This window comes from Porites lutea, chromosome 13 (genome assembly GCF_958299795.1).
Source record: "Porites lutea chromosome 13, jaPorLute2.1, whole genome shotgun sequence".
Classification (NCBI taxonomy): domain Eukaryota; kingdom Metazoa; phylum Cnidaria; class Anthozoa; order Scleractinia; family Poritidae; genus Porites; species Porites lutea.
In genome coordinates, this window is record NC_133213.1 from 17,250,904 (window position 1) to 17,276,744 (window position 25,841).

Sequence of the window (25,841 nt, forward strand, 5' to 3'; positions counted from 1 at the left end):
CCGCTAAAGGGTATTCTTTTGTTGCTGTTGAGGTACGTTGAAGTGAAAGTCTAGAAATATAACAAAACACTTAGGTCAAGTCCCTTGGGAAACCAGTTAGTTTTGCTTTCCCTCGGGATCTGACATTAAGTGTATATTGAACAAGGGCTGTAAATAGATGAGTAATGAAATGAATAAATAAATAAAGAGTAATATTTTAAAGTACAGTTTAAAATCAACCCATTCGAAACATAAAGCTATTTGTCACATTTACCTTCCTTTACCAAGAAATGGGTGGACATAGAGGCCAATTCTCCGCATGTATCGCCAAACGCATGATCAGTAATTGCAGGAGGTCCCTCTGTCTGCATTTCCTGGTTCTTTGTCCTTTTGGGTTCTTTGGTTTCTGCAAAGGGGTTTGTTCTCAGTCTTTTTATTTCATCCTCAGGCAAATCGCATCTCCTATAAATTTCACAAAGTTCACTGGACAAGGTAGAGAAAGTTGGCGTATCAACACCAGAGATCAAATCACCGTGGAGAAACTGGTTTCGGAAAATTTTAATGCGAACAATGTCTGCCTCGAGAGAGTGTTCAAGAGGTGATGGCATTTCGCTCCATCCTTTCATGGGAGGGCGAAGACCAGAAATACTTCTCAAAAGGCAAAATAGGAGTGTGATGTCAAAACTGTTGGAGCTCGGATTTCTTGTAAGTGGAAAAAGTAACTCCCATTGATGTTTGGTTAGAATTCTTCGACGAAAGAGGCTTCCAAGAATAACATAATTCTCATTGAGACGATTGGCCAAGACTGTCGGGGGATGAATGCTGTCAAAAACTCTTCTTAAAGCCATTGCTCCACCTTCAAGGACGAGCCTCGTTAACATGTATCCATTCTGCAATTCCTGTGGGCTATGACTATGGGAAACGACCACGGTCGATGCTATAAATCAAAGAAATATATGAAACAAATGATGAACTGAAAATGCCTTAAAAAATTTTGTGTCTGTGTTTTATTTATTATGCCACTGATTACCCGAATAGCAACGGCAGGACAAGATTTAAAAAGTCTAAGTCTGTCAGGACTCACTATCTCTCGCGTATTGTTCTATTTAGAGTCACGTTTACGGCAAACGCCAGATTCAAGTTGACAATTTCTCAAGATAGAAAATAAGCGTATAAAAAGAGCTCAACAAAATTAGTGAAAAAACTAACTGCTTTGTAGTAGTAAAGAACAGTAAACGACAAGCAAAGGAAAAACTTGGTCAACTGGTACAAATTCAAGTTTGCCTTCTGCCGTAAACGTGACTCTGAATCTCTCAAATGATACAAAACGTGACCCTTTTGTCCACGGAAAATTTGCAAAACAGTCAGCAAAACCAGGGCGGATAAAGGTAGGGCGGTGAAACGAGCGCGTCCGAGCAAAAAGGTGTGATGCAGTGGACTGGGACTCTGCTTAGAAATGTCGCTTGTTTTCGACTTCGGTCAGGGCTTGCGATGTGGTTTGTACATGAAACACTGTCGCTGAATTATGGCAACTTGATTTGTTTTCTTGCACTTCTTCCTCGTTACTTTGTGCTGGTACGCTGTCTCCGAGAGGCAAATGTTGCTATTTTTTGCGGGAGGTTTAGTTGAATTGGAGTAGACAAACATCTCTTTCAAAGGGTTTCTTTTATTACTTCCATGACTCTACCACTGAATTATATTTTCGTTCTGCTACTCGCCAATGTCGATGTTATTCCAAAACAAAAACAGCTAAGTACTGTCTAAAACACGAAGGAAAATGTCATCCATGTCATCCATGGCAAAACTAAAAGACAGCAGATCGTGTTTCATAACTAGATGACGTGTATTTTGCTGAATGCGTGCAGCTCGTGCAAGGTGAAATTATGCTAATTTCAATCACCATCATCCTTCTTTTTAATTTTGAAAAAAACATCTCATACGTCTTTCTTTTTCTTCGAAACTTCAAAATTAGTTTCCCCTCAGTTTTCACTGTTTACCTTGTTTTGTTTTAGTGAGAAAAACGGAGGAAAAACCGTACAACTAACCTCAATAAATTTTGTTTACATGCGGTTGCCGGATTTGCAACGCATTGCGCGAATCGCCATGGCGCGTTGCACCCGAGAAGCAAAGTTTGAAGAAGTACAACGCCACTATATCAATATATATCAATCTAATTTTTTGTTATGTTATACAAAATTTATCCCTCTTTAACATATGTAAAAATTGAGGTTAAGAAGTGTTAAGCTTTTGCAAACGAAACGGCCAAAGACGATTAGGTGATATTTAGTGGAAGGAGGAGGTATTCAACACTTTCGAATTAAACTCAAATTTTGGCATTATACGACCAACAAGTTTAACTTATAGACGTACAGACACAAACATATGAAACTGTTTATTGATAATATTATGAAACGAATTTATCTATTTAACATTGTACCCTGAAATTACAAAAAGAAAATAGGATTTCCGGTTCGCAAAAAGAAAAATTTCGCCGGCCTTCAAGCGCACCGGAAGCGCGGAAAGAGCGCTCGTGCCAGTCCTACTCCGCATCACACATTAAATGAAGAGCGGAGCGCTCGTTTCACCGCCCAACCTTTATCCGCCCTGGCAAAACAGAATTATCCCGGTCGTTCATTACAAATCTGCGCTTTCTCTCCTTCCCTGGGAATAAACTAGGCTTTATTAGTCGAACTTGCTGTAGAAGCGAGACTGAAAAAAGAAAAATTGCAAGCGTTCCCTTTTTTCCCGTGTATGTGCTTCAAAAGGGACATCATGGTCCCAGGCGTACCTAGCGGAGACCGTGAAAACTGGGTGTAAGAAAGACGTGACTAACAACATAAAAAAAATTTCCCAGAGTGTTATGCATGTTTTGTGATTACTGCGAAAGATGTTGAGCTTTTGCGGAACGGGTTGCTTCACGAATTCTACCGTTTGAAAGCGTTGATTACTTTGGATCAAGTGAATACTTCAGTGGTCAAAAAACAAAAGAATCTAAATGAGCAAAACTTCGATGGTGAGGCTAACTGGTCGGGTGCTGTAAACTTTCATCGTATGCTAATGAGTCTTGTGATGATTATATGGTTTACGTAAGTGCCAGAAATCTTTTGCTTTTACCATAAGTCGTTCATTGTTCGCGTATATTTGCTCTTCATAATAGGTTTTCTTGCGTATAGTATATTTAGCTTCTATTGTAATTTTCGCGCCAGTTCTTTGTTGTCCTTGGGCCTGTAGTTTACAGTTTAGTTTTTGGTCTTCGCTCCTCCTAGTGATTCATTTATCTCGCTATCAACTTGTAGCGGAGCTCCACCCGCGCGCGAAGCGCGCGCGTGGACGGAGCCCCATAGCTAAGGAAATGTGGTAATCTACCCATCCGAGAAAATTTGGTAATCACGTGACCGTACGCCCCACCGTCCGTCCGCACCACAGGGCAACCAATGTTTACTCTCACACTTTCTAGCTAGTTTGGGAGCCCAATAGAAAACTAATTGCACATCAATATTGTGATCAATTGACAGCTGTCAAAACAGAATATCCGCTGACCAGTATCACCTAACCGTACCGCGGGCTCAAGTGTCGACCAATCGAGGTCGAGTACTTTTTTGAAGTTATCCGCTGACAAATTACCAGTTTCAAATGATCGCAGCTCAAGTCTATTTTTTTCCAATGATTCATAGCGGAGCTCCTTGCGCGCGCGAAGCGCGCGAGCGGAGCACCATAACTAAGAGAAACTACCCATCCGAGAAATTTTGATTATGACGTCAGCGTACGTCCGTCCGTACGGACTTTCCGGGTAGTGGAAAGTAGTCCGCATGGACTCTTGGGGTAGGGGAAAGTAGAGATTTTTTTGGCGGGAAATAGTATGGCGCAACGTCGCGCAATTATATCGCGCAACTGGTTTTGAAAAAAAAATTTCAAACCAACTTAAGCAACTTGGCAAAAAGAAAAGAGGCTTTATAACTTTTTATTACAACTTACGAAAGCTATTATATCAACAAACAACAGCAGAGAGATTTTAGCGTGTAGATGACAGGTTTTAAGCCGAGAGCAAAGAGAAGGTGAACGGCAGAGAGCAAGAGTCAACACGCGTAGAACAAGCGAAGACGATCGCCAAAGAGAGCGCGTTAGAAGTAGAAGAAGAAGACAACATTTTAGCGAAGAAAGTCGGCAAGTAGAAAGAGTCAGAGCGAGAAGAAGGAGAGAAAATTATAGTGAAAAACGCCGGCAAGCAGAACGAGACAGAGCTAGAATGAATAGTCGAAGGCAACGCGAAAGAGAAATACAAAGGCAAAGAGAACGGCAGCAAAATAACGACATGATGACAGAAAGTGTTGAGTTAATGTCACTATGGCCCCGCGCTATTAACATTTTGATTTCAAACTGATCTCGGACGCGAAAATTCAGCCAGTCATTTAAAAATACAAGCAGGGAAGACAGAGGCTTTTCATTTTTCTCACTATAGTCACGCGTTGATCACGCTCTACGACCGTCCAATTTTTATGCTCTGATTGGTCAAAATTTGACAGGTGAGTTCATGCAGAAAATTTATACAGCATCTTGAACCTTGTTTACTTTGAAAGCTGAAGCTGACAGAGTATTTTGTCAACTTGTAATGTTTTTTACTGTCTTTTCCCACTGGATGGTTAAAATGAAATACAGCTGCTATCAACAGTCTTCTTTGATTCATGGCTGGTTTGTTTATTGAATTTTTGGTTCGGAAATGCGCCGGTTGTCAAAGTTGGAAATCCGATTTCGGATGCATCGTTTTCGTTTTTCACCTTGCTGGATGCGGGGTTGAAAAGTCCCTCAAGCGATTCTGGCCTTACTTGATAGCTTTCAAGAGCTGCATCTCGAATGGTAAGCCTGAGTAATTATTGTATACAGTGTATGTTTGTTTTTTTATATCTAATTTCATGAAGTCGAGCGCAGTTTATCAGGGGCACCCAACGAGGATGTAGTTCAAAACCACTTAACATAGCATTGTTGAACGTATTTTAGTATTCAAACGGTAGATATAGGCATATTTTTATCCCCTAAAAACTTTTCATCTGTTCGGATTTCCTAGCTGAAAGTCTAGTGATCCGAAAATTATAGGGATAAAAACTTACCTTCTCGAAAATTTCAGCCAGGAATAGGCTCCCGAAAATTCTATGTGGCCCTTTTTAGGGTCAAAATCCGTTAAAAATGGGTAATTATACCATTTTTTAGATGTTCGAAAATCCTAGGAGAGGCAGGCAAGCAAGAAATTTTACAACAAATGCTCCGAAAATTCTAGATCTCAAATCGTGTTCCGAACAGATATTTTCCCGAAAGTTGCCGTTGGGTGCCCCTGAGTTTATGAGGCTAATTTATGCACGTTTGTATTAGGATCTGAGACAATGATCTGATCTAGTATATATAAGCTTACAGAGCTTTAAAGCCTTTAGTCGATATTTTCTCTCCGCATATAGAATGAAAAAACGTTCCGAAGAGTATTTAGTTATAATTTTGGCTGTAGAAAGAAAGCTTTGAGCGATTTTCTTGCCTCGAGTTCATCTCTGAAAACAGTAAACACCAGGAAGCCGGCTAAAAGCTTTAGGCTTAAGCGTAAAGACTCAGGATTTTTAGAGACGCTTTAATACTTGTCTTCGTGAATGAAAATTGTTGTCTCTGTAAATGTTTCACCGAATTACATTTCTTTTATTGATTTTTAGTAGTCTCTTGCAATTGCTTTGCTGTTTGTTTTCAGTCGTTCACAGACAACGCTTGCAGGAGTACTCAAAATGCCGCGCGTTTGCACATCGTTATAAAACCATAAAATAAAATAAACAATAAACAATAAATTCTTTACTATGTTGAAGCGTGACTCTTTTAATGTTCACTGAAAATTTGGCGCTTGTCAAAAGTGACAACCGGCTGGCCGTATAGGTGATTTTGGAAATTTTTTGAACGGTTTTGCTAAAAGCCCACGCGTGCCTCGTACGGTTCTGGATATTGAATGAGTGCAATTTGTCTTGCAAAATTGTGAAATACTGCATTTTGTCTGAAGTCTGTATGATAAAAACAGCGCCTCATATTACTGTTTCACCTCAGATGTGATGCATAAAAAGTATGAAATGTTGGTTTACACGCTCCCAGAGTTGTTGGCAAGATTTTTTTAAGTAGACTTGTCGAAGGCAAAAAATTCGGCCTGATTTGTTTTTTTCCATGAATTCGTTTTCCAGGCCTAATCTACTATGATCAAGAGCTCTTATGGCTCTTAAATGTGATCGACGATGATTGCTATTTTTTGGGCGTATATATACCGGCTATCAATTCGATGAAAGATTTTTTTCACTCTAAAATCACTTAGCCTTAGCTTTCCCTAAAAAGTCACATATGTGCCATTAAGTTAACTGATTTGTGGATTACAAGTTTATTGTTTGATTTAAATCCTAAATTTATTAATGGGAGCTTCGCTTTAGCCCTGGCTAAATCTATATATTATGAAATATGTTGTGTTTATGTCACTATGGCCCCGCACTGTCAAGATTTTGATTTCAAACTGACGTCGGACGCAAAAATTCAGCCACTTTTTTAAAAATTAAGGCGGGGAAGACCTTTTCTTACCATCGTCACGCGTTGGTCACGCTCTACGTCCAATTTTTGTCTTCTGATTGGTTAAAATGTGACAGGTGAGTTCATACGGAAAATTTATGCAGCATCTTGAAAGTTGTTTACTTTGACATCAAAAGCTGACAGAGTTTTGTGTCAACTTGTGATGTTTTTAACTGTCTAAATCTTTTTCCACTGGATGTACAAAATGAAATACAGCTGCTATCAAGAGTCTTCTGTTATCCATGGCTGGTTTGTTTATTGGGTTTTTGGTTAAGAAAAGCGTCGCTTGTCAAAATTGGGTAATCTGATTTCGGATGGCATCGTTTTCGTCTTTCACCTTGCTCAAAGCGTAAGAGGGTTTAAAAGTCTCCAGCAACTATGGCCTTCCTTGATATCTTTCAGGAACTGAATCTCGAATAGTAAGCCTGAGTAATTATTGTATTTGATGTTTGTTTTTGTTATATCTAATTTCATGAAGTCGAGCACAGTTTATGCGGCAAGTTTTTGCACGTTTGTTGAGATTTGAGTCAATGATCTGATCTAGTATCAGGTATGATATAAGCTTACAGAACTTTAAAGGGCCTTCAGATATATTTTCTCACGGCAAATAGAAAAAAAAACGTTCCGAAGAATATTTAGTTATAAATTTGGCTGTAGAAAGAAAACCTTTTGAGTGATTTTCTTGTTTCGAGGAGTTCATCTTTGAAAAAAAACAAACACCGGGAGGCCGGCTGAAAGTAAAAGAAAATAAATTTAAGCTTAAGCTTTAAGCTTAAACACTCAGGATTTTTAGAGACACTTTAATACTTGTCTTCGTGAATGAAAATTGTAGTCTCCGTAAATGTTTTACCGAATTATATTTCTCTTATTGATTGTTAGTAGTCTCTCTTGCAATTTTAATCGCTTGTCCGTGGTGTTTGTTTTCATCGTTCATGAACATCGCTTGCAGGAGTACTTAGAAATGTTGCGCGTATCAAACGCTTTATAAGATTACACATCGTTATAACTGGAACCATTAAATAACAAAAAATAATGATAATAAATTCGTTATGTTGAAGCGTATCTCCATTAAAGTTCATTCAAACACTCGACCACACTGACAGCTCGCACTAAAAATGAGAACCGGCTGCCCGTATGGATGATTTTGGAAATTTTTTGAACGGTTTCGCTAAAAGCCCACGATTGATCGTCCTGAACATTGAAAAATTGTGAAATGCCGTATTCTGTCCGAGGTCTGTATGATAAAAAGTACTGTTTCACCTCAGATGTGATGTATAAAAAGTATAAAAAGTTGGTTTACACACCCTCAGATTTGTTGGCAAGAATTTGTAAAGTAAACCTGTCGAACGCAAAAAAATGCGGCCTGATTTGTTTTCCAAGAATTTGTTTTCGAGGCCTAATCTACTGTGATCAAGAGCCATTATGGCTCTTGAATGTGATAGAAGATGTTTGCTATTTTTTGGGTGTACATATATTTAGGCTATCAACTCGATGTAAGATGTTTCACTCTAAAATAACTTATCCTTTCCCTCAAAAGTCACATGAATGTGCCCTTAAGTTAACTGATTTGTGGATTACAAGTTTATTGTTTGATTTAAAATATAAATTTATTAATGGGAGCTTCGCTTTTAGCCCTGGCTAAATCTATATATTATCTTGCTTGATTTATTCTCTTTTTACAGTTTGCTGTATTGGTTTCGCTCAGTTGGTAGTTATTTTGTTTTGATTTTGCATTTGTTTAATTGTTGTTTTTCAGTCCCGCTTTACTTTGTTTCGCTTTACTTCACATCGCCTTGATTCGGCTCGCCTTGTTCCTTTTGAATCTTGTAAGTCTATAAATAAAGGTTTGTGTGTGGAAATTTAAAGCGCGTAAAGGCTGCGACTACCGGCGGGTCTAAAATACAGGCCACTTTTCCACAGGTCAGAGCATAGGTCACCATGATCCATATAAGTGAGCAGCATTAGAAGTGTCTCCTAGCCCTAATCTCTTAACTAAGCGCGCTATTAGATCGAGAGGAATCTGTGTGGTTTGGTAACTTAGCGATAGAGCTGTGACATGTACTCTTGACCTGGGGAATGTGACCTGTACTTTCGACCCGACAATTTTTTCTCGAATCCAGGCCCTTTGATTTCCGCGTATTTATACACGCGTACTCAATCAATTCAGAAGCAAATCGAACACGATGTAAAAAGTAATTAGAGACCTTAAGATACCCCGATATCGGTGTACGGGTACGGGTAGTGTACCCGTACACGTAACATGTTCATGTGCCGAAGATACCCGAAGTATGCATTAAGTAGCTTAATGCATACAAAATCTCCCTCAAATTCTACACTTCATATCTTAACAACAAGCTGCAACAAATAATTCATTCATACATAAGCTTATTGAAATATCATAGAAAGATTTTAAGAAACTTGGCGGGAAGTCCCTCGACCGAAAGCTTGTTATCGCAAACCCCGCCATTTGATCGAGGCACCTCACCAAACAATTCCTTTGATTGTCAACTTCAACAGTGACTGGCCCATGCTAAATTTTTCAATGCTATTTCTTTTGCGAAACTCAAACGTTCGAGCAATTCTCAGAAATCCCCCCAAATACCGCCACAAATGATATCGTTTCAGAGTTCAACCTGCGCATTTGAGGTCCAAAATTAATACATTTGGAAGCGCTTTCTTTACAGCTAAAATTCAAATTTGGCAAAAATATTTGAACAGACTTGCAATAACATTGCCAAGGAGTCATACAATTTACATTTGTACTTAAAAACTTACTCGTTTCTCCATCATGTAGGACTTGCAGCTACTCGTGAATCTTCTACTGGTAAACTGGTGTCTACCCCGGAAAAACGGCTGGTTCTACCGGGTAAGGTCGATGACGTCACCACAAAATGAAAAAACATGGCGCTACCCGTTACCCGTACACCGATTTCGAGGTATCTTAAGGTCTCTAATATCCTGAAGAATACTCGACCGTCGATTTAAAAGGGAGTGGAAAACGTTTAGGGAGGAAATCCTATTTCGTGTAGAATTAATTGCTTCCTCATTTCGAATGCAATCTCTACGCAAGCTTAAATTAACGCTTTTAAGAGCGTTATCTTTTGGTGGGAAAGGGTACGTTACGGTTTACAATGCAGTCTTCCTTTACAGTGTATAAATAAGACGTGCTGAAAGAGAGCCATAAGGGCGTAAAAACTGAAAATGGACTGTTTTAACCCTAGCGGAAATCAATGGAGTTTGGGTAACTGTAAAAGGAGAAAAAGCCAAAAACTAACAGCAAAAACCAAAGCAACGCGTTTTAAATGTTACAAAAGTGCAGTCGGTGTTTTAAACGTAACTTACCTCGTTTATCACTTCTACGTCGCATGACATTAAACAATAGGGAACTTAAGAAAACACGATTTTGAGCGAGGCGCGTCAAACGAAAGTGAGGCCTTTTTCTTTTTAATTAGCCTCGCGCCATCAAATTACTATCGCTAAGTGTCTTTACTCTTACAAATGCGATTTTCCCGAAACAATTAGACAAAATCACTACCAAAGAATGTAAAAACTTCACTTCCGGTTGACGTGCATCGTTCAAAAATGTCCTCTCTAATAAGGCCGTTTTCCTTTAAATGTCTCTGGACAAGAACATCTGTGACCTCTGAAGGTAATAGTGCACTGCTACCTGCAAATATTGACCTCTCGTTGATATTTACTTTCCATAAATTTGCACAAGTTAAATTTTTTGTGAGCTACGTATCAAAGCACTTAGTGACTGGTCACTCAGGAAACTAGTTCAATTTGTTTCCGTCGAAAGTAAACGTTCGCCACGGATATGCCCCGGGGAATATTGAGATTCTTGGAAAAAACATTAATTAGGTGTTAACCAAGGAGATTAAATATGCATTGACGTGTAATAATAGTACGAATGTGCTATACCTTGCCTTGAACCTCCAATTGCCACACTTGCACTTCTACCTGTTTTGGTGGCTTCATCATCACTTTCGTCTTCACTTCTTTCCCTTTGACTGCCTGACTTTCTGGAATCTACAGTACTTGTTCCAGTTGACCTCTTATCTTTTTTGTTGGCTTCATCATCACTTTCGTCATCACTTCTTTCCCTTTGACTGCCTGACTTTCTGGAATCTACAGTACTTGTTCCAGTTGACCTCTTATCTTTTTTGTTGGCTTCTTCATCACTTTCGTCTTCACTTCTTTCCCTTTGACTGCCTGACTTTCTGGAATCTACAGTACTTGTTCCAGTTGACCTCTTATCTTTTTTGTTGGCTTCATCATCACTTTCGTCATCACTTCTTTCCCTTTGACTGCCTGACTTTCTGGAATCTACAGTACTTGTTCCAGTTGACCTCTTATCTTTTTTGTTGGCTTCTTCATCACTTTCGTCTTCACTTCTTTCCCTTTGACTGCCTGACTTTCTGGAATCTACAGTACTTGTTCCAGTTGACCTCTTATCTTTTTTGTTGGCTTCTTCATCACTTTCGTCTTCACTTCTTTCCCTTTGACTGCCTGACTTTCTGGAATCTACAGTACTTGTTCCAGTTGACCTCTTATCTTTTTTGTTGGCTTCTTCATCACTTTCGTCTTCACTTCTTTCCCTTTGACTGCCTGACTTTCTGGAATCTACAGTACTTGTTCCAGTTGACCTCTTATCTTTTTTGTTGGCTTCTTCATCACTTTCGTCTTCACTTCTTTCCCTTTGACTGCCTGACTTTCTGGAATCTACAGTACTTGTTCCAGTTGACCTCTTATCTTTTTTGTTGGCTTCTTCATCACTTTCGTCTTCACTTCTTTCCCTTTGACTGCCTGACTTTCTGGAATCTACAGTACTTGTTCCAGTTGACCTCTTATCTTTTTTGTTGGCTTCTTCATCACTTTCGTCTTCACTTCTTTCCCTTTGACTGCCTGACTTTCTGGAATCTACAGTACTTGTTCCAGTTGACCTCTTATCTTTTTTGTTGGCTTCTTCATCACTTTCGTCTTCACTTCTTTCCCTTTGACTGCCTGACTTTCTGGAATCTACAGTACTTGTTCCAGTTGACCTCTTATCTTTTTTGTTGGCTTCTTCATCACTTTCGTCTTCACTTCTTTCCCTTTGACTGCCTGACTTTCTGGAATCTACAGTACTTGTTCCAGTTGACCTCTTATCTTTTTTGTTGGCTTCATCATCACTTTCGTCTTCACTTCTTTCCCTTTGACTGCGCGACTTTCTGGAATCTACAGTACTTGTTCCAGTTGACCTCTTATCTTTTTTGTTGTCTTCATCATCACTTTCGTCTTCACTTGTTTCCCTTTGACTGCCTGACTTTCTGGAATCTACAGCACTTGCTCCAGTTGACCTCTTATCTTCTTTCTCGGCTTCATCATCACTTTCGTCTTCACTTCTCCCTGGTTTATTGCCTGAAGTTCCAGCATCTACACTTGCTCTGGCTGAAATCTTGGCTTTCCTGTCGGCTCCATCATCATTTTCAGTTGCACTCTTACGTTTATAAATGTATGGAATTCTGCACTTAGGTTTTACCTCTTTCTTAAGGCCGCCACTCTTCCTTTCACTCTTCTTTCCTTTTGCAAATAGAACGGCAACTTTTTTGGGGGTTTGCTTTCTTAATATGGGTTTCCTTGTAGCACCTTGTTCCCCACTCATATTCCCATGTTCCTTAGGAATGGCTCTTTTTGTAGTGGTACCAGTTCCCTCCCACAGGTCATTTTCCTTGGTACCTCGTGACAATTTCAAGCAATCTCCACTTCCCCCTGATTGTCCATTAGCTTTGCTAGCACACTCAGCTTGACCTGATAGTCCATCCTTGGATGTTTCACCGTCAACTTCTAGAAGGTCCTCAGTTGAACTGCTCTTACTGCTTGCAGACTCTACAGCAAAACAGGGAGCAAATCGGGCAGAATGTATATTAACACTTTTTAGTTCACAAAAAGGTGTTTTAATATTGCAAAATGGAATAATGTATATCATACAGGTCATTCCCATTATCAACAATTATTGCAATATCTCAAAAGGTTTGATATGAAGTGTAACACAGACAGCAAACCTCCAAAAGACTGCGTGACGTAGCTAGAAGTCTACAATACCATAAACTACGAGGAGCCCCTCATTTTTTTAGGGATTGTACAGAAAGCCAAATACGAGAGCACGAAAGAAAATTGATCCTGGTGAGGGAGGTGACATGCGGAGAGAAGATTAAATCGTCTTAAACCGACGAAGGCAAAATGTGGCCATAGATGGTTTACGATTTACGAAACGTTTGCAGACATTCCGGTTAGGAGTAAAATGGAACACGATTTATCGGGTCATTCCAGTGGAAATAGACCTCTTAAGCTTGCATGTTTCGTTTTCCCAATACAGGTCATGTGATAATACTCTAGAGAACTGTTTCTTTCAAATTTCGTCTTATTCCCGTTCATATCTACGCAAAAATTATGAAAAGACAAAGGGTGAAGTTCCACTGGGACCTCTATTGGGAAAACAAAACATACAAGTCAAAGAGGTCTGTGAAGTTATGAATAAATGAAAATCATATACGAAAACTGCGGGGTCAAAAAATAAATGAAAGAAAGATCATCACAGTTATAGACGCAATTTTTGCAATTGCGAAAAGAAAGCCTGAAATTTTCAGGCTTGTACGGTATTAGACCCCTTGACCTCTGCGATACTAGTGCAGCGCTCTTACCAATTGAGCTAACAAGCCAACTGTCGTTGAATTGGTTTGTTATAAACCCGTGAAAGGATGATGCTGAAGTTATCAATATATGAAAATCATATACGAGAATTGCAGGGTGATTTTTTTGCAACTGCTAAAGTTATGCGATGATCCTTCTTCACCCCGCAGTTCTCATTATATGATTTTTACATATTCATTACTTAAAAAAAAAAAAAAAAAAAAAAACTGTAACAAATCGAGAATTTCAGTGGGAAAAAAATAAGTCTTCATTTTCACAATAAAACATGGAATGTCTCTTACATTGCCGTATGTTGATGGAACTTTCAGCTATAACCACAACTACCTCAAACACTATAGCAGTTTTATTTGGTTACTTCAGGTAGCGTTTGCTTAGTGTTTAGTTGTGAAAGGTTTAAACCCAGAAGTCATTTCAAAAGTAGGTTGAGTTCGATCGTCCGGGTGAACGTACTCCTGAACAGGACTGTTGTTGTTGACAGTGACTCACGTTTCCACAACCTGTGCGGTAGTCATCTTCAGAGTCAAAGTGAGTTTTATCACGTCAGTTAATGGTATTATACTCTGTCAGAGGCATATAACCCCGAAGCGTATAACTCGGTCGCAAAGCTCGGGTTTTTTAGGGAACCAATCAAAATTTACTTCCTAATATGGAATTACTGATAAGAGAGATTGTCGCGCGAAACTTGTATCGCGATGTAAATGATGCGGTGCAAAAAGCATTTACTGTTTTAATATGAGGTAATATTCTACGAAAAACGGAATACAGTATTAATCCCCAAATGACCTCAAATGACCAGGACTGAGTTAGTTCCTCCTAGCAAGACAAAGTCGACTACAAATGAATGCACCGTAAGAGAAGCGATTTCTTAAAGTTGTTACTTCAAAAACGGTTTTTGCGTGACCATTAGCGCAAACAACCTTTCAAAAATCACTTACTATCTATCTATCTATCTAGAATAACTAGTAACGCATATTTTCAAATAAAATTCAGTAGTTGCTGAACTCGAAAGAAAAAATTGCATAAAATTCGCTGACATCTTCGCAGAAGTGATGCGTGTAACAAGACTTAGATGCCGGCGACCATGTTTTCAACCAATGTTATGGATGAACAAACAGAAAACAATAAACAGACAAATTGTTTCTTGAAAATTTTTATTCGAAAACAAATAAGTTTACCATTAAAAGCAATTCACATAACACTGACTGGATCGTGGATCTGTTCCCACAAGTAAAATCGGCTGAGCACATGGCAAAATTATTAATATCTGTCTCAGATCGGGCGCATTTCCCAATTTATCTTGAAAACTCTATGAAAAATTTATAATACGTCTATGAAACATTTATAAATACATAAATTTCCTTTCAATAACGTACTTTCCTTGAGCATAATGTGTAAAATGTAAGTTACCTGAAAATTCTTTAAAAAGGTTGCTGACTTGGTCGCAGTTCAAAAAAGGAAAAGCGCTCCGATCCGCCGTGAAAGAAACAAGGTCGAAGTCCTCGAAGGTAAATTTTGCAGCTTACAACTTTTCTTTGTCCTCAATAAGAAAACAAACTTTCTCATGTCACAAGTATAATCAAAACCACCATACATGTGTTCGCGTACTGTTTTGGTTGAATTAAAAAATCTACACTCACAAAATATTCCGTCCAGACTTCGTCGGCGCCTTGAACAACGCTTCTGCACAGCTTGCCATATCATTTTGTTTGAAGTCGCCATGCTGGTTTTGCTGGATGAGAACAGAAGCTGCAGATAACTCGTTTGCCGTGGTAGATAGGTTTGCAGCTAGTAGCCTCAGGATGATCTTTGTCGGTCGAACAGCTGCAGGCTGCAGATGCATTTTGCTATTTTCGGTGAGAGGCTTTGCGATGTTGTGAAGAAACGTAAACATCCTTGTCTTACTTCGTCGCTGGTCGATGCTTTCAAGCCATACTGCTTATAACTTTGTGGCTCTTTATGTTTTGCCACGGATGCATTTTATAGAAGCATATTTACTTTATCTTTTACGCCACGAAAAGATTTCTTTCGGCCGTAAAAATTACATGTATAAACGTTCCAAGCTCAAAGGTTTTAGCCTTGAATTCTCTGATTCCATATTTGGGCAAAATAATCTTCCGTGCTTCTGATTGCACGGCTGCGCCGGCTAAAAAACCCGTGCTTGGTTCTTAACACATAAGGGGAAGTTAGACGCTTCGGGGTTATATGCTTCTGACTCTGGTTATATGTCTGATTGGTCAATTACGTTGCGATCTTATTGGTCGTCTGCCAGTTAAGCCGTGATGTTATTGGCTATGAAGACTCGTAATCAGCAATTGGTGCGTTTCGATCCGTCTATTGTCACAGTTAAACAGTCGTCTGTTGTTAGTCAAATTGTCAGTTCTCCAGTCGTTCTCTCGTAGTTAGTTTTGCTTGATCTCGTCAATAAGTCGTTTGTACGGCGCTGGTAACTAACTGTTGGCTACGATTCAGTGGCGTTTGTTCTAAGTTAGTAAACCAGCTTTCTAAAGTAAGACGTTGATAGTAGTCTGCAGAATACGTTATACATGTCGCAGAGTCCCAGTCAATTCGATGTTTCGTCTGTAAATGGTGCTCAGCAATGTGATTGTTGACGTCACCATTCCTTGTCGCTCGTTTGTATTCGGTCAGTCGCGTGCTTAGGTTTCTGCCGGTTTCACCAATGTAAGAAGCCTGGCAGTCGCAGCATTTGATCTTGTATACTACTCCCTGTCTGTCCTCCGGTTTGTCTTTGTCCTTGACATTAGTAAGCAGTCGCCGTAAAGTGGCTATCGGTTTGTGTGCAACACGTATATTGGAAGGTTGTAATATACGTGCAATAGTTTCAGGGGTGCCTCTGATGTACGGTATAGTCGCTGTCATACTAACAGGGCCAGAGTTGGTCTGAGTGTTGGAATCAGTGTTACTGTGAGTGTTCCGTCTAACAAAGTCCGTGTTGTAATTGTTCTTACTAAAAACGTTGTTAAGATAATCAGTCTCGTCTTGTAGGTTGTCAGGTGAGTCGCAAACTAGTTGCGCTCGTGTCGTCAAAGTCCGGATAGTAGTAGCCTTGTGAGAGGTCGGGTTGCACGAAGACTGGTCTAGTAATCGGTCGGTTTGTGTCGGTTTTCCGTAAATAGTCGTTTTTAGTTTGTTGTTGTCGCGAGTGACCAAGCAGACTAGAAAATGTATCTTACCATTTTCTTCGATCTCCTTGGTGAACTGTATGTCCGCGTTCTCTCTGTTAAGGTGTTCGTGAAAATCGTCGATTCCGTCTTTGTGTACGGCGGTGAGTGTGTCGTCAACTAACGTAACCAAAGAGGTACAGTTCGCGTGTTTTGCATGACAATTTCTACTACAACAACAGAAACTGGAGAGCCCATAGCTGTACCGTGCCGTGTAACTGTTTGTAGTGTTTGCCGTTGTACTGAAAATACGTCGAAGTCAAATAGAGGTTGAGTAGGTCCATAATGTCGCCTGTAGGTAGTGGTAGTTCAACAGTAGAGTTCTTAATAGCGTTCTCAGTACAGTCTAGAGCCAGTTGAAGTGGAATACTGGTGAACAGTGATTTCACGTCAAAGGACACTAGTTTGTTGTCGTCCGGTATCTGTATTGTCTTAATGGCGTCAATAAGTTCTCAGCAGACTGTAGTTAGTGTCTAGATTCGTCAGTCAGCGGTTTCAGTACGTTAGTTAAGTATTTGGACAGTTGGTAGGTCGGGGACCCACAGAAAGAAACTATGGGCTGCATAGGTATGTTGGGTCCATACAGCTTAGGTGGCTGCGGAACACTACACCTCAGTCTGTTGTAGCGTCGAAAGTCGATCTTGTCGGTTTTCTTCAGTGTAAGCAGTTTGTTGTTAAGTATGGACTACCAAAACTACACAAACCCAACATACCTATGTGGCACGAGCGCAACTAGTTTGCGACTCACCTGACAACCTACAAGACGAGACTGATTATCTTAACAACGTTTTTAGTAAGAACAATTACAACACGGACTTTGTTAGACGGAACACTCACAGTAACACTGATTCCAACACTCAGACCAACTCTGGCCCTGTTAGTACGACAGCGACTATACCGTACATCAGAGGCACCTCTGAAACTATTGCACGTATATTACAACCTTCCAATATACGTGTTGCACACAAACCGATAACCACTTTACGGCGACTGCTTACTAATGCCAAGGACAAAGACAAACCGGAGGACAGACAGGGAGCAGTATACAAGATCAAATGCTGCGACTGCCAGGCTTCTTACATTGGTGAAACCGGAGGAAACCTAAGCACGCGACTGACCGAATACAAACGAGCGACAAGGAATGGTGACGTCAACAATCACATTGCTGAGCACCATTTACAGACGAAACATCGAATTGACTGGGACTCTGCGACATGTATAACGTATTCTACAGACTACTATCAACATCTTACTTTAGAAAGCTGGTTTACTAACTTAGAACAAACGCCACTGAATCGTAGCCAACAGTTACCAGCGCCGTACAAACGACTTATTGACGAGATCAAGCAAAACTAACTACGAGAGAACGACTGGAGAACTGACAATTTGACTAACAATAGACGACTGTTTAACTGTGACAATAGACGGATCGAAACGCACCAATTACTGATTACGAGTCTTTATAGCCAATAACATCACGGCTTAACTGACAGACGACCAATAACATCGCAACGTAATTGACCAATCAGACCAATAACCAGTGCATAATACCATCAACTGACGTAATACAACTCACTCTGACTCTGAAGATGACTACCGCACAGGTTATCGAAACGTCAGTCACTGTCAACAACAACAGTCCTATTCAGGAGTACGTTCACCCGGACGATCAAACTCAACCTTCTTTTAGTGTTTTAGTGTTACCCATCATATGGCGTAGCAGTAATACGTGTGAGTAGAGTAATGGGTGCTGTAGTATAACTGTGTTGTTAACGTCAGGTACCGTTTGCCTAGTGTTGTGTATTGTTTAGCAAGAAATAATGTTTTGAGTAGTGCACTGACTGTAGTAGTATCAATGTGTTTTGTATCTTCAATCTCTGGGCAGGCGGAGACCGTTTTAAAGTAATAGAGCTAAAAAAATCTGGCATTAGGGTTACTGTTCCGCCACTTACTTTTTGCGCGCTATCATATTGACAAAGCAAATAAAAACAACAAGGCCGTCCTCACTTGGTACACCATCCACTGCAGTAAATACTAACACAAAAATAACTAAGTTTTTCATTTTTGGAAGCTCCCAAAGTTTCTCTACTTTGCAACTTCCGCTAATACAGACAATGTCTGTTCTCTGTTTATGACCATTCAAAACGTCTATTTGATTTACGTTCAGTTAGTCATTTTTCAATTTTCTGCAACATTTCTTTCTTTTGTTTGGGGGGAATAAATCTCAATCAATTTGGGATACAAGAAGGGCACCCAAATAAATTTCTTATGAAGTGGGGTCCTGGGGGTCCTCATATATATCAGGAGCTACCCTCTAAATCCCATCAGTCCCCCTCCCCCCAAAAAACTGAACGATCGCTCAAGGGAGCCAAATTAGACCAAAAAAATGTACTATATGTTTCTCACCGAGATGAACCCCATTTTTAGTGCTTAAGCAAATGTCAATTATTACAGTCAAGCGATGGGAATCTTAAGGCTACAATCTTAAAAGATTACTTTTGTAGTGTCTTTTCAAAGGGAGATCTCTCGAGCATCCCAAATGTAAGAAATGATCTAACGCAAATTCAGCTCTCTCATCATCTGGTTAACTGGTTCTTACCATTGACCCTACGCAATTGGAGTACAACAAAACTATGAACAAGTACACGCCGCAGTTTTGGATTTCACGAAAGAATTCGATGAAGTCGCACGCAACCTATTACTTGAGAAACTTGATTATTACGGAATCAGGCATGGATCCCTGCCGATCTTCGGGACGTAAATAAAAAGATTTTAGGGAGCTTAAGCAAAGGCTTTATTGAGCGTTGCACGTCAACCGGAAGTGAGGCCTGCTTATGCTTTCATTATTCGTCCCAAATTGGAATACGCGAGCGCCTTGGGACACGCAATATAGTGAACGGCATTACCACGCTAGAAACAGCTCAAAGAGAAGCAGCACGTTTTTGCCTTCATAATTACAACGGAGCAGCCACTGCTTCATGCATACTTATAAGACTAGAATGGGATATGGTCCCGCTTTGACCACTAACCAGATTTGTTTATCGGAAGTCCCAAGTTCATATGCAACTGTTTGCCTCCTGTCAGCGGGGGTTTTAATGCTGTTATGTTTTAATTTGAATTACCTGTTTCTTATTATTTGAGTGGAGTGCCTGTAAACTAGCTGGAAAAGCGAAATTCACTTTGGGGCCAACTGGATAGGAAAATCGCAATTCTATTTTACTTTATGGCACTCCGTCAAACTAAATTACTTTTTGTCTTCAAATGACAAAATGGTAAAATGACTAATGTAAGTCAGAAGAGTGAACAGTTTCCAAAAAAAGATGAATAGTAATGCCAGGTAAGAGAATAAAACAATGCAATTAAACAAAAATTTGATGCAAGAAAATTTGCACAAGGAAAGACTTAATGTTGTTTTCTTGTACGTTTTTATTAGTTCGATTTCTGTTTTTTGGCTTTTCATAGTTTTCACTCAATGTAAAGGGCACTGTAACTACCCTTTAAAGTTCGTACATTCACTTTTTTAGGGTGGCAACTGCAACACCAATGGGGGCAGTTTCCATTTAATTGGAAGCAAATGCATTTTTAGCAAAATGTGAAAAACAGACAACTTGAAAAATGTTAGTTTGTCTGTAAGTATTGTTGGCACGCTTACCTGGTTCTGATAGTCCATCCTTGGATGTTTCACTGTCAGCTTCTTCAAGATCTTCAGGCGAGCTGCTCTTACTCCCAGTAGACTCTATAGTAAAAACAATCATAAAATAATCACCTTTTCCTCCTTGGTGGGTCCTTAAAACCAAGCCCACGCGTCGTATACTTTTTTTTTCATGTGTTTGGCATTACGTGACCGCAGTGTTCTTACCAGGCTGTAGCATTCGGGATTGTGAGCCTAGTTCAGATCAGTTGCTACAGGCAAAATATAGGGGCTAGTGAGTAACTTTGCCGGTGACAACTTCATACTTAAGTTTTTCTACATGGAAATAAGTTAAACTTAATGAAAACAATGCATCACAACCACCATTTATTTTACCATTCATGTGAAACCAGACTCTTGCCTGCCATCTTGGATTACTTTTAACTGAGCAAGTGGATTACGTGCTTAAATATGTTATTTATTGCTTGGGGTTTTTGCTTCAAACAGCAGCAAAAGATACACCGTTTCTGTAGTCCTAGCGTCCTAGTATTTTCTTCAAGGCAGTCACAAACCATAATTAACTTTGATTCCCACAAGTTTCTGCAGGGCCCTATTTGTCAGGAAGATTAAAAAGGCTCCTGGCACACTTCAAGACAAAATCCTAGGGTCAATTTAAAGAAAAGTTTTACAAGTGTAGCTATTGTTTTCGCACTCTAAGAGCCCTTTCCATTGGTCAGAATTGGCCAGCCTTACCAGTCAGCTGGCCAATGAAATCCACTTTTTCCAAAGGGGTTTTACTGAAAAAACCATCTCCTTTGTGCATACTATTTAGGATTTGACTGATCTGGTCGGGATAGTTTAGATTAAAAGTGAAATTCTCACAAAGAATGGAATGGTCTGGCCGGTCTGTTCTGACAAATGGAAAGTGCCCTAAGACAATTGATGGCTACACTTACAAATTACACTTGTAAAAGTTTTATTAAACTGACTCCTGGTGAGAACCCTGATGACCAGACCAAGACTTCCACTTGTCAAAGAAAGGTAAGTGGGTATCCTATTTCAAATCACAAAAAAGTACAACTGGAAAAAGGCTGATGGAAGAAGCAAGCATTTACGTTCACCTCCAATATTATTAATATTCACTAGCAAATCACGAATCAGCATTTGCCCACATAGCAAATCTGGTAAGGATGCTGATTGCATGTGATTAGGCTGCATTCATTTAAATGCAAACCAATAATTCGTGACATCAGAACTTGGGTCAATAGACCTTTGTCACACACAGTGGCCATTTGTCTCAGGAGATTTAAAAAGCTTTGTTTATGCGCGGCTAGCCTAATTCTCTCTTCAAGGCTTGCTGTGCGTAAACGAAGCTTTTTAAATCTCCTGAGACAAAATGGCAGCCGTGTGACAAAGGTCTATTGAGGGAAAAAGATTGACATGTTGTGGAGGACTTCCTTTTCCCTCTCAATTAATGTTGGCCTCGAAATTGGACAATTCCACCCAGAAACCATTACAAAACAACATTGGGAGGGAGAAAGACAGGTATCAAAGCAGTGTGACCCAAGTTGGGTGTCCTTGATTGTATTTAAGTGGAATTACTGGAATGTTCTTTAAAGAGTAGGGTGAATTCACACAAAGGGAAATCATTTTTAATTTAAAGGCAAATTTACACAATTTGCAGAGGAAAAGATCTTCAGATCTTCAAAAGCATAGGTCAAAACATGAGCAAATGCCATTTCGTGGAGAGATATACTTGGAAGAATTATTTTTGAGTGAGGGCGCTGGTATATATGGTGATATACCCATACACCTAAAACACCTGTAGAAATTCTTTCAATATGATGAGATTTTTAGAGTGATACTGCAATCTCTGGTACTGGCAATTAACATTTTGGTAATAAAATCATATGGCTGGAGAAGATGTGTTGTCTGCACTTGCACAGTTTCAATTGTAAGAAATATTCCTAAGGATGAGTGCAGCAAAACAGTTCTTGTGGTTTAAAGTAAACAAAATAATTATCCGATCAGCTGGCCAAGGAAATAGTGACTTCTTTTCTCAAAAACTGTTCCTAAACTTCGTTTGCCTGCCATTAAAATGCACAACATTCATACACAGTCCTCTTCCTTCTTATTTATCTCTCAGTATTTATCAATCAAATTATATAAAGTCAGACTGGATATTTACCCCCTTCCAAGCCTAGATCCAGAAGTTCATTCTGTTTACTGAACTCTAAACATGTACCTATAAAGACAGATTAAACAAAAGTAAGAACCCAAACAAACAAACAAAGGGTAACCAAAAATGGAACGTTTTTAACATAATATTGTATCTAAATTGGATGCTTCACTAATAACTCTAGAACTTTAAATCAAAGCTATTCTGGATACTCCTTCTTAAAAAACAAGTAGCTTTATCGGTAATGAACATAAAATGGAAGTAAAATAATACAGTCAAAGGCCACATTATGGACATGCACCCACTTAATCAGGCACCTCATTGTTGCAGGCAGTTTGCTTTGTCTCTGGAGAAAGAATGCTATTACATTTTCTCTAAATTCAACCCACTTTGTATGAACACCACATTAATACAAACATTTTCTATGGCCATCTCAATGTCAACAAATCACTTTCAAACTTAATAATAATAATAATAATAATAATAATAATAGTTAATTAGTAATAGACTTGTCTTATCTTGTCAGTGGAATCCTCTCTATGAGAAGAATTGGTCTTTTCCTGACTTAAATGCTAAGTGCACCAAGAAGGTCATCCCCACAAAAACGGTGTAAATTGCTTATCCCTTTTACTAGCTAGCATTGTACCTACCAATAACTGATGACTGTTGCTCAAAAAATAGAGGACTAATTTTATCATCCACAAAGGTAAGGACACCAACAGCCAAAGCTGATTCCTTCTCCAAAATCACACATCCATCAGGATAAAAATTCTGTTTTTTTGCATTAATATCTGACTGAGTCTTACAAACAACCTTGCCAAGATGAAGCACATACACATACTTGTAGCAATCCTGATCATAAAAGTATTCAAGTTTGCAAGTTTTTATTTCAAATGAACTGGTTCTTCCTTCTATGATTTGGCACACTAAGTTGGCTTTAGTACGCTCTACATCTGTCAAAACTTTAACAGAAAATTTTCGGTGATCTTTCAGATATGATTTCCATTGAAAACTTCGTTTCTTCTTGACTGGAATTATGATCAGTCCTTGATCACTTTCTATGTTGACTTTGCTGCTGGTTAATTTTTTCAAGTCCTTTTTTTTAGTTCTGTTCCCACTTGAGCAAGACACCAGGAAAAATAAGGAATAATCCGTGATTTTCAAGCTATTAACATCACCCAAACTACATGTTACTAGACATGTCCGGCCTTTATGTTTGTATGTTGGCAGTTCTCTTAGGACAGCCCCTGAAGAACACACTGTAAAACTTCCTCGAGTATCTGCTCTTGCAATAAGAAACACTGGCAAAACGTCTTGACAATTTTCCTTTGTTTTTGTGTGAGAAAAGTTCAATAAAGCTTCTTTAGCTGTTTCTTCAAACTCCTTTTGTGTGGTCGTATCCGACATTTCTGTTGATGTCTGTTAATCCAGTCCACAGAGCTTCAAAGTATGTGCTTGATACAACAGATCTCCATGTCAGTCATGATTATGAGAAAAGATGAATCACTCAGCTGTCTATAAAGATTGTTGCAAAAGAGCTATGTTTAAACAATTACACATCTCCTCCAACATCACACTTGTCACACACAACACAAGGTGGCCCAGCTTGGCACCCAATAAAACAGCATATTTCTGCAAAGAAAACGTAATTGAGAGATTTCATAAGTTTCAATACACATAAAAGGCAGAAAGCAAACATTTATTGAAGCCTATGCCATGGAGCCCCTTTAGGGGGACATGTACATACAAAACATGGTCAATAGAACACCCCGGCCTGTACGTGGACCTATAGTCCATGGACCCCTTCTTGTACCTGGTCCATAAACTACCCCTAGCTGTAGACCACTCCTAATTTTTTAAGATGAATATTTAATACTATGTGCTCTTAATGAATTTTCAAACACCTTAAACAACAGTCAGTTTATATATTATCAGGGTTATGGGCTCCTCGTATTATACATGCGTTTAAAATTTTCTTTAATTCCATACATGGGTTCTGTTTAGTCTGGTGAAGGAGTAACAGTATTAAATTTGTGGTAGCGAGGAAGAATTAAGTGTCCTTCCCAGACGATTTTTTTTGTGTCGTCACATTGCGTACCCTCACCAGACTTCCCCCGTCCCTTGATAGCCCATGGAAACAATTCACTCATCAGCAAACTTATTGCAGTGATGCCAACTCTCCCGCTTTGGTACATAAATCTCCCGCTTTTTACGTCCACTGTAAGTACTAAATACTCAGTAAAAAATTAAACAGACTTAGTTTGAGATTTAGCCCAATTTTAGCTCAAAACTTGAATTTTTCTTATTCGCAATACGGTTTCTGGTTGGCATCTCTGTTATTGACTCCTTAGCTTATGGATCAAGCACAAAATGAAGATGAAACTTGTCAGAAGTTTGACCAATTGATTGAAAATATGCAGCTCATTTTGTAAATAAACACTTCCAAGGACTTATCAAGGGAAGGGAAGTCTGAGGAGGGTACTCAAACATCATTACCTCTAGCTTCCTCCCTAGTCTCCTACGCAGGCTTCTTTGTGTTGTCACGATACCCATCGACACACAAAAAAAGGCTGCCAGGAGACTACTTAACCCGTACAAAGCTTGCAGCGCTGTACAGCGCCACAAAATCGCTTCAAAATAGCTGTACAGCTAAATTACAGCTGTTCAGCAGCCTTTTAGAAGCCAAACAGCAGCTTCATTCAAGTTGCAGCCAGATGTAATAGCACTGTGCAGCCTTTGAAGGCTCTTTGAAGTTCTCGGCAGTGGTTTTGCAGCACAGTTACCGACTTTCAAACGCTGCGAACTAGCTGTAGTAACGCTACAATTCAGCTGCAGTCGATCTGACTTTCTTGAGCGCCAATAACATGAATCGCCAGATAAAGCCTTGGCACAGATTACGGTTTTTATAATGCAAAAACTTTGACTGTACCTCTAAGAAATGTGAATAAGCTTGTGCGCAAGGAAGATCACTTATTGAATAAACCTCCAAATTCTATGCTTTCGGAATAAAGATTTCATTAAATTTCATTCCGTGACCGGCGACCGTGGGAATGTTATCGCTAATTCCCTGGAGACATTCTAGGCCGTAATCTAATTGGTCGGTCCTTTTGCAAGAGATCCCATTACATCTCTAGACAAACACGGGATCGCCCAACATTTGCGACCGTTGAAAAAAAGGCGCAAACATTCTAAGTTTTTTTGCATCTAGTTCTGTTTCCAGATGGAAGTTCTGTTGAAGTTTTTGGATGGCTGGAACAGCTCAAATGTATTTGCAAACAACGCACTGAACAGTGACTTCTACGCTAAGTATCGACGAATCGAACCAGAGCAAGCAACACAGATACAAGAATCTCAGATGGGCTTCGCACTTACAAGATTCTTATTTATATGCTCATGGTAATGTTCGTTCCTTATTAGTCCATTGTAAAATTTAACCACGACCAAAGTAAAATTGGGTTGATTTCTTTCATGAAAAAAGTGTAGAAGATTGTGGATCATGGACAAAACATCAAGGTGAGCAAAATCCAGCCTAGCCCGTTGCAACGAATCAAAATATCATTTGGCTGCTGTCCGTGTAAACTTTATGTAGAACAATCGCTGTTATTCT

At 39.4% G+C, this 25,841-nt stretch overlaps 1 protein-coding gene across 1 annotated transcript; it reads right to left on the reverse strand.

Annotated features, from left to right (window-relative positions):
* Positions 1–236: 236 nt before the first annotated feature.
* On the reverse strand, positions 237–23,860 carry LOC140922478 (uncharacterized). The gene is made up of 5 exons (XM_073372459.1): positions 22,885–23,860; positions 22,244–22,300; positions 20,077–20,160; positions 10,474–12,420; positions 237–916 (listed from the first exon to the last, which is right to left on the reverse strand). Exons 1-5 carry the CDS (start codon positions 23,639–23,641, stop codon positions 237–239), a joined length of 3,525 nt encoding a protein of 1,174 aa, XP_073228560.1. The 5' UTR covers positions 23,642–23,860.
* Positions 23,861–25,841: the final 1,981 nt, after the last annotated feature.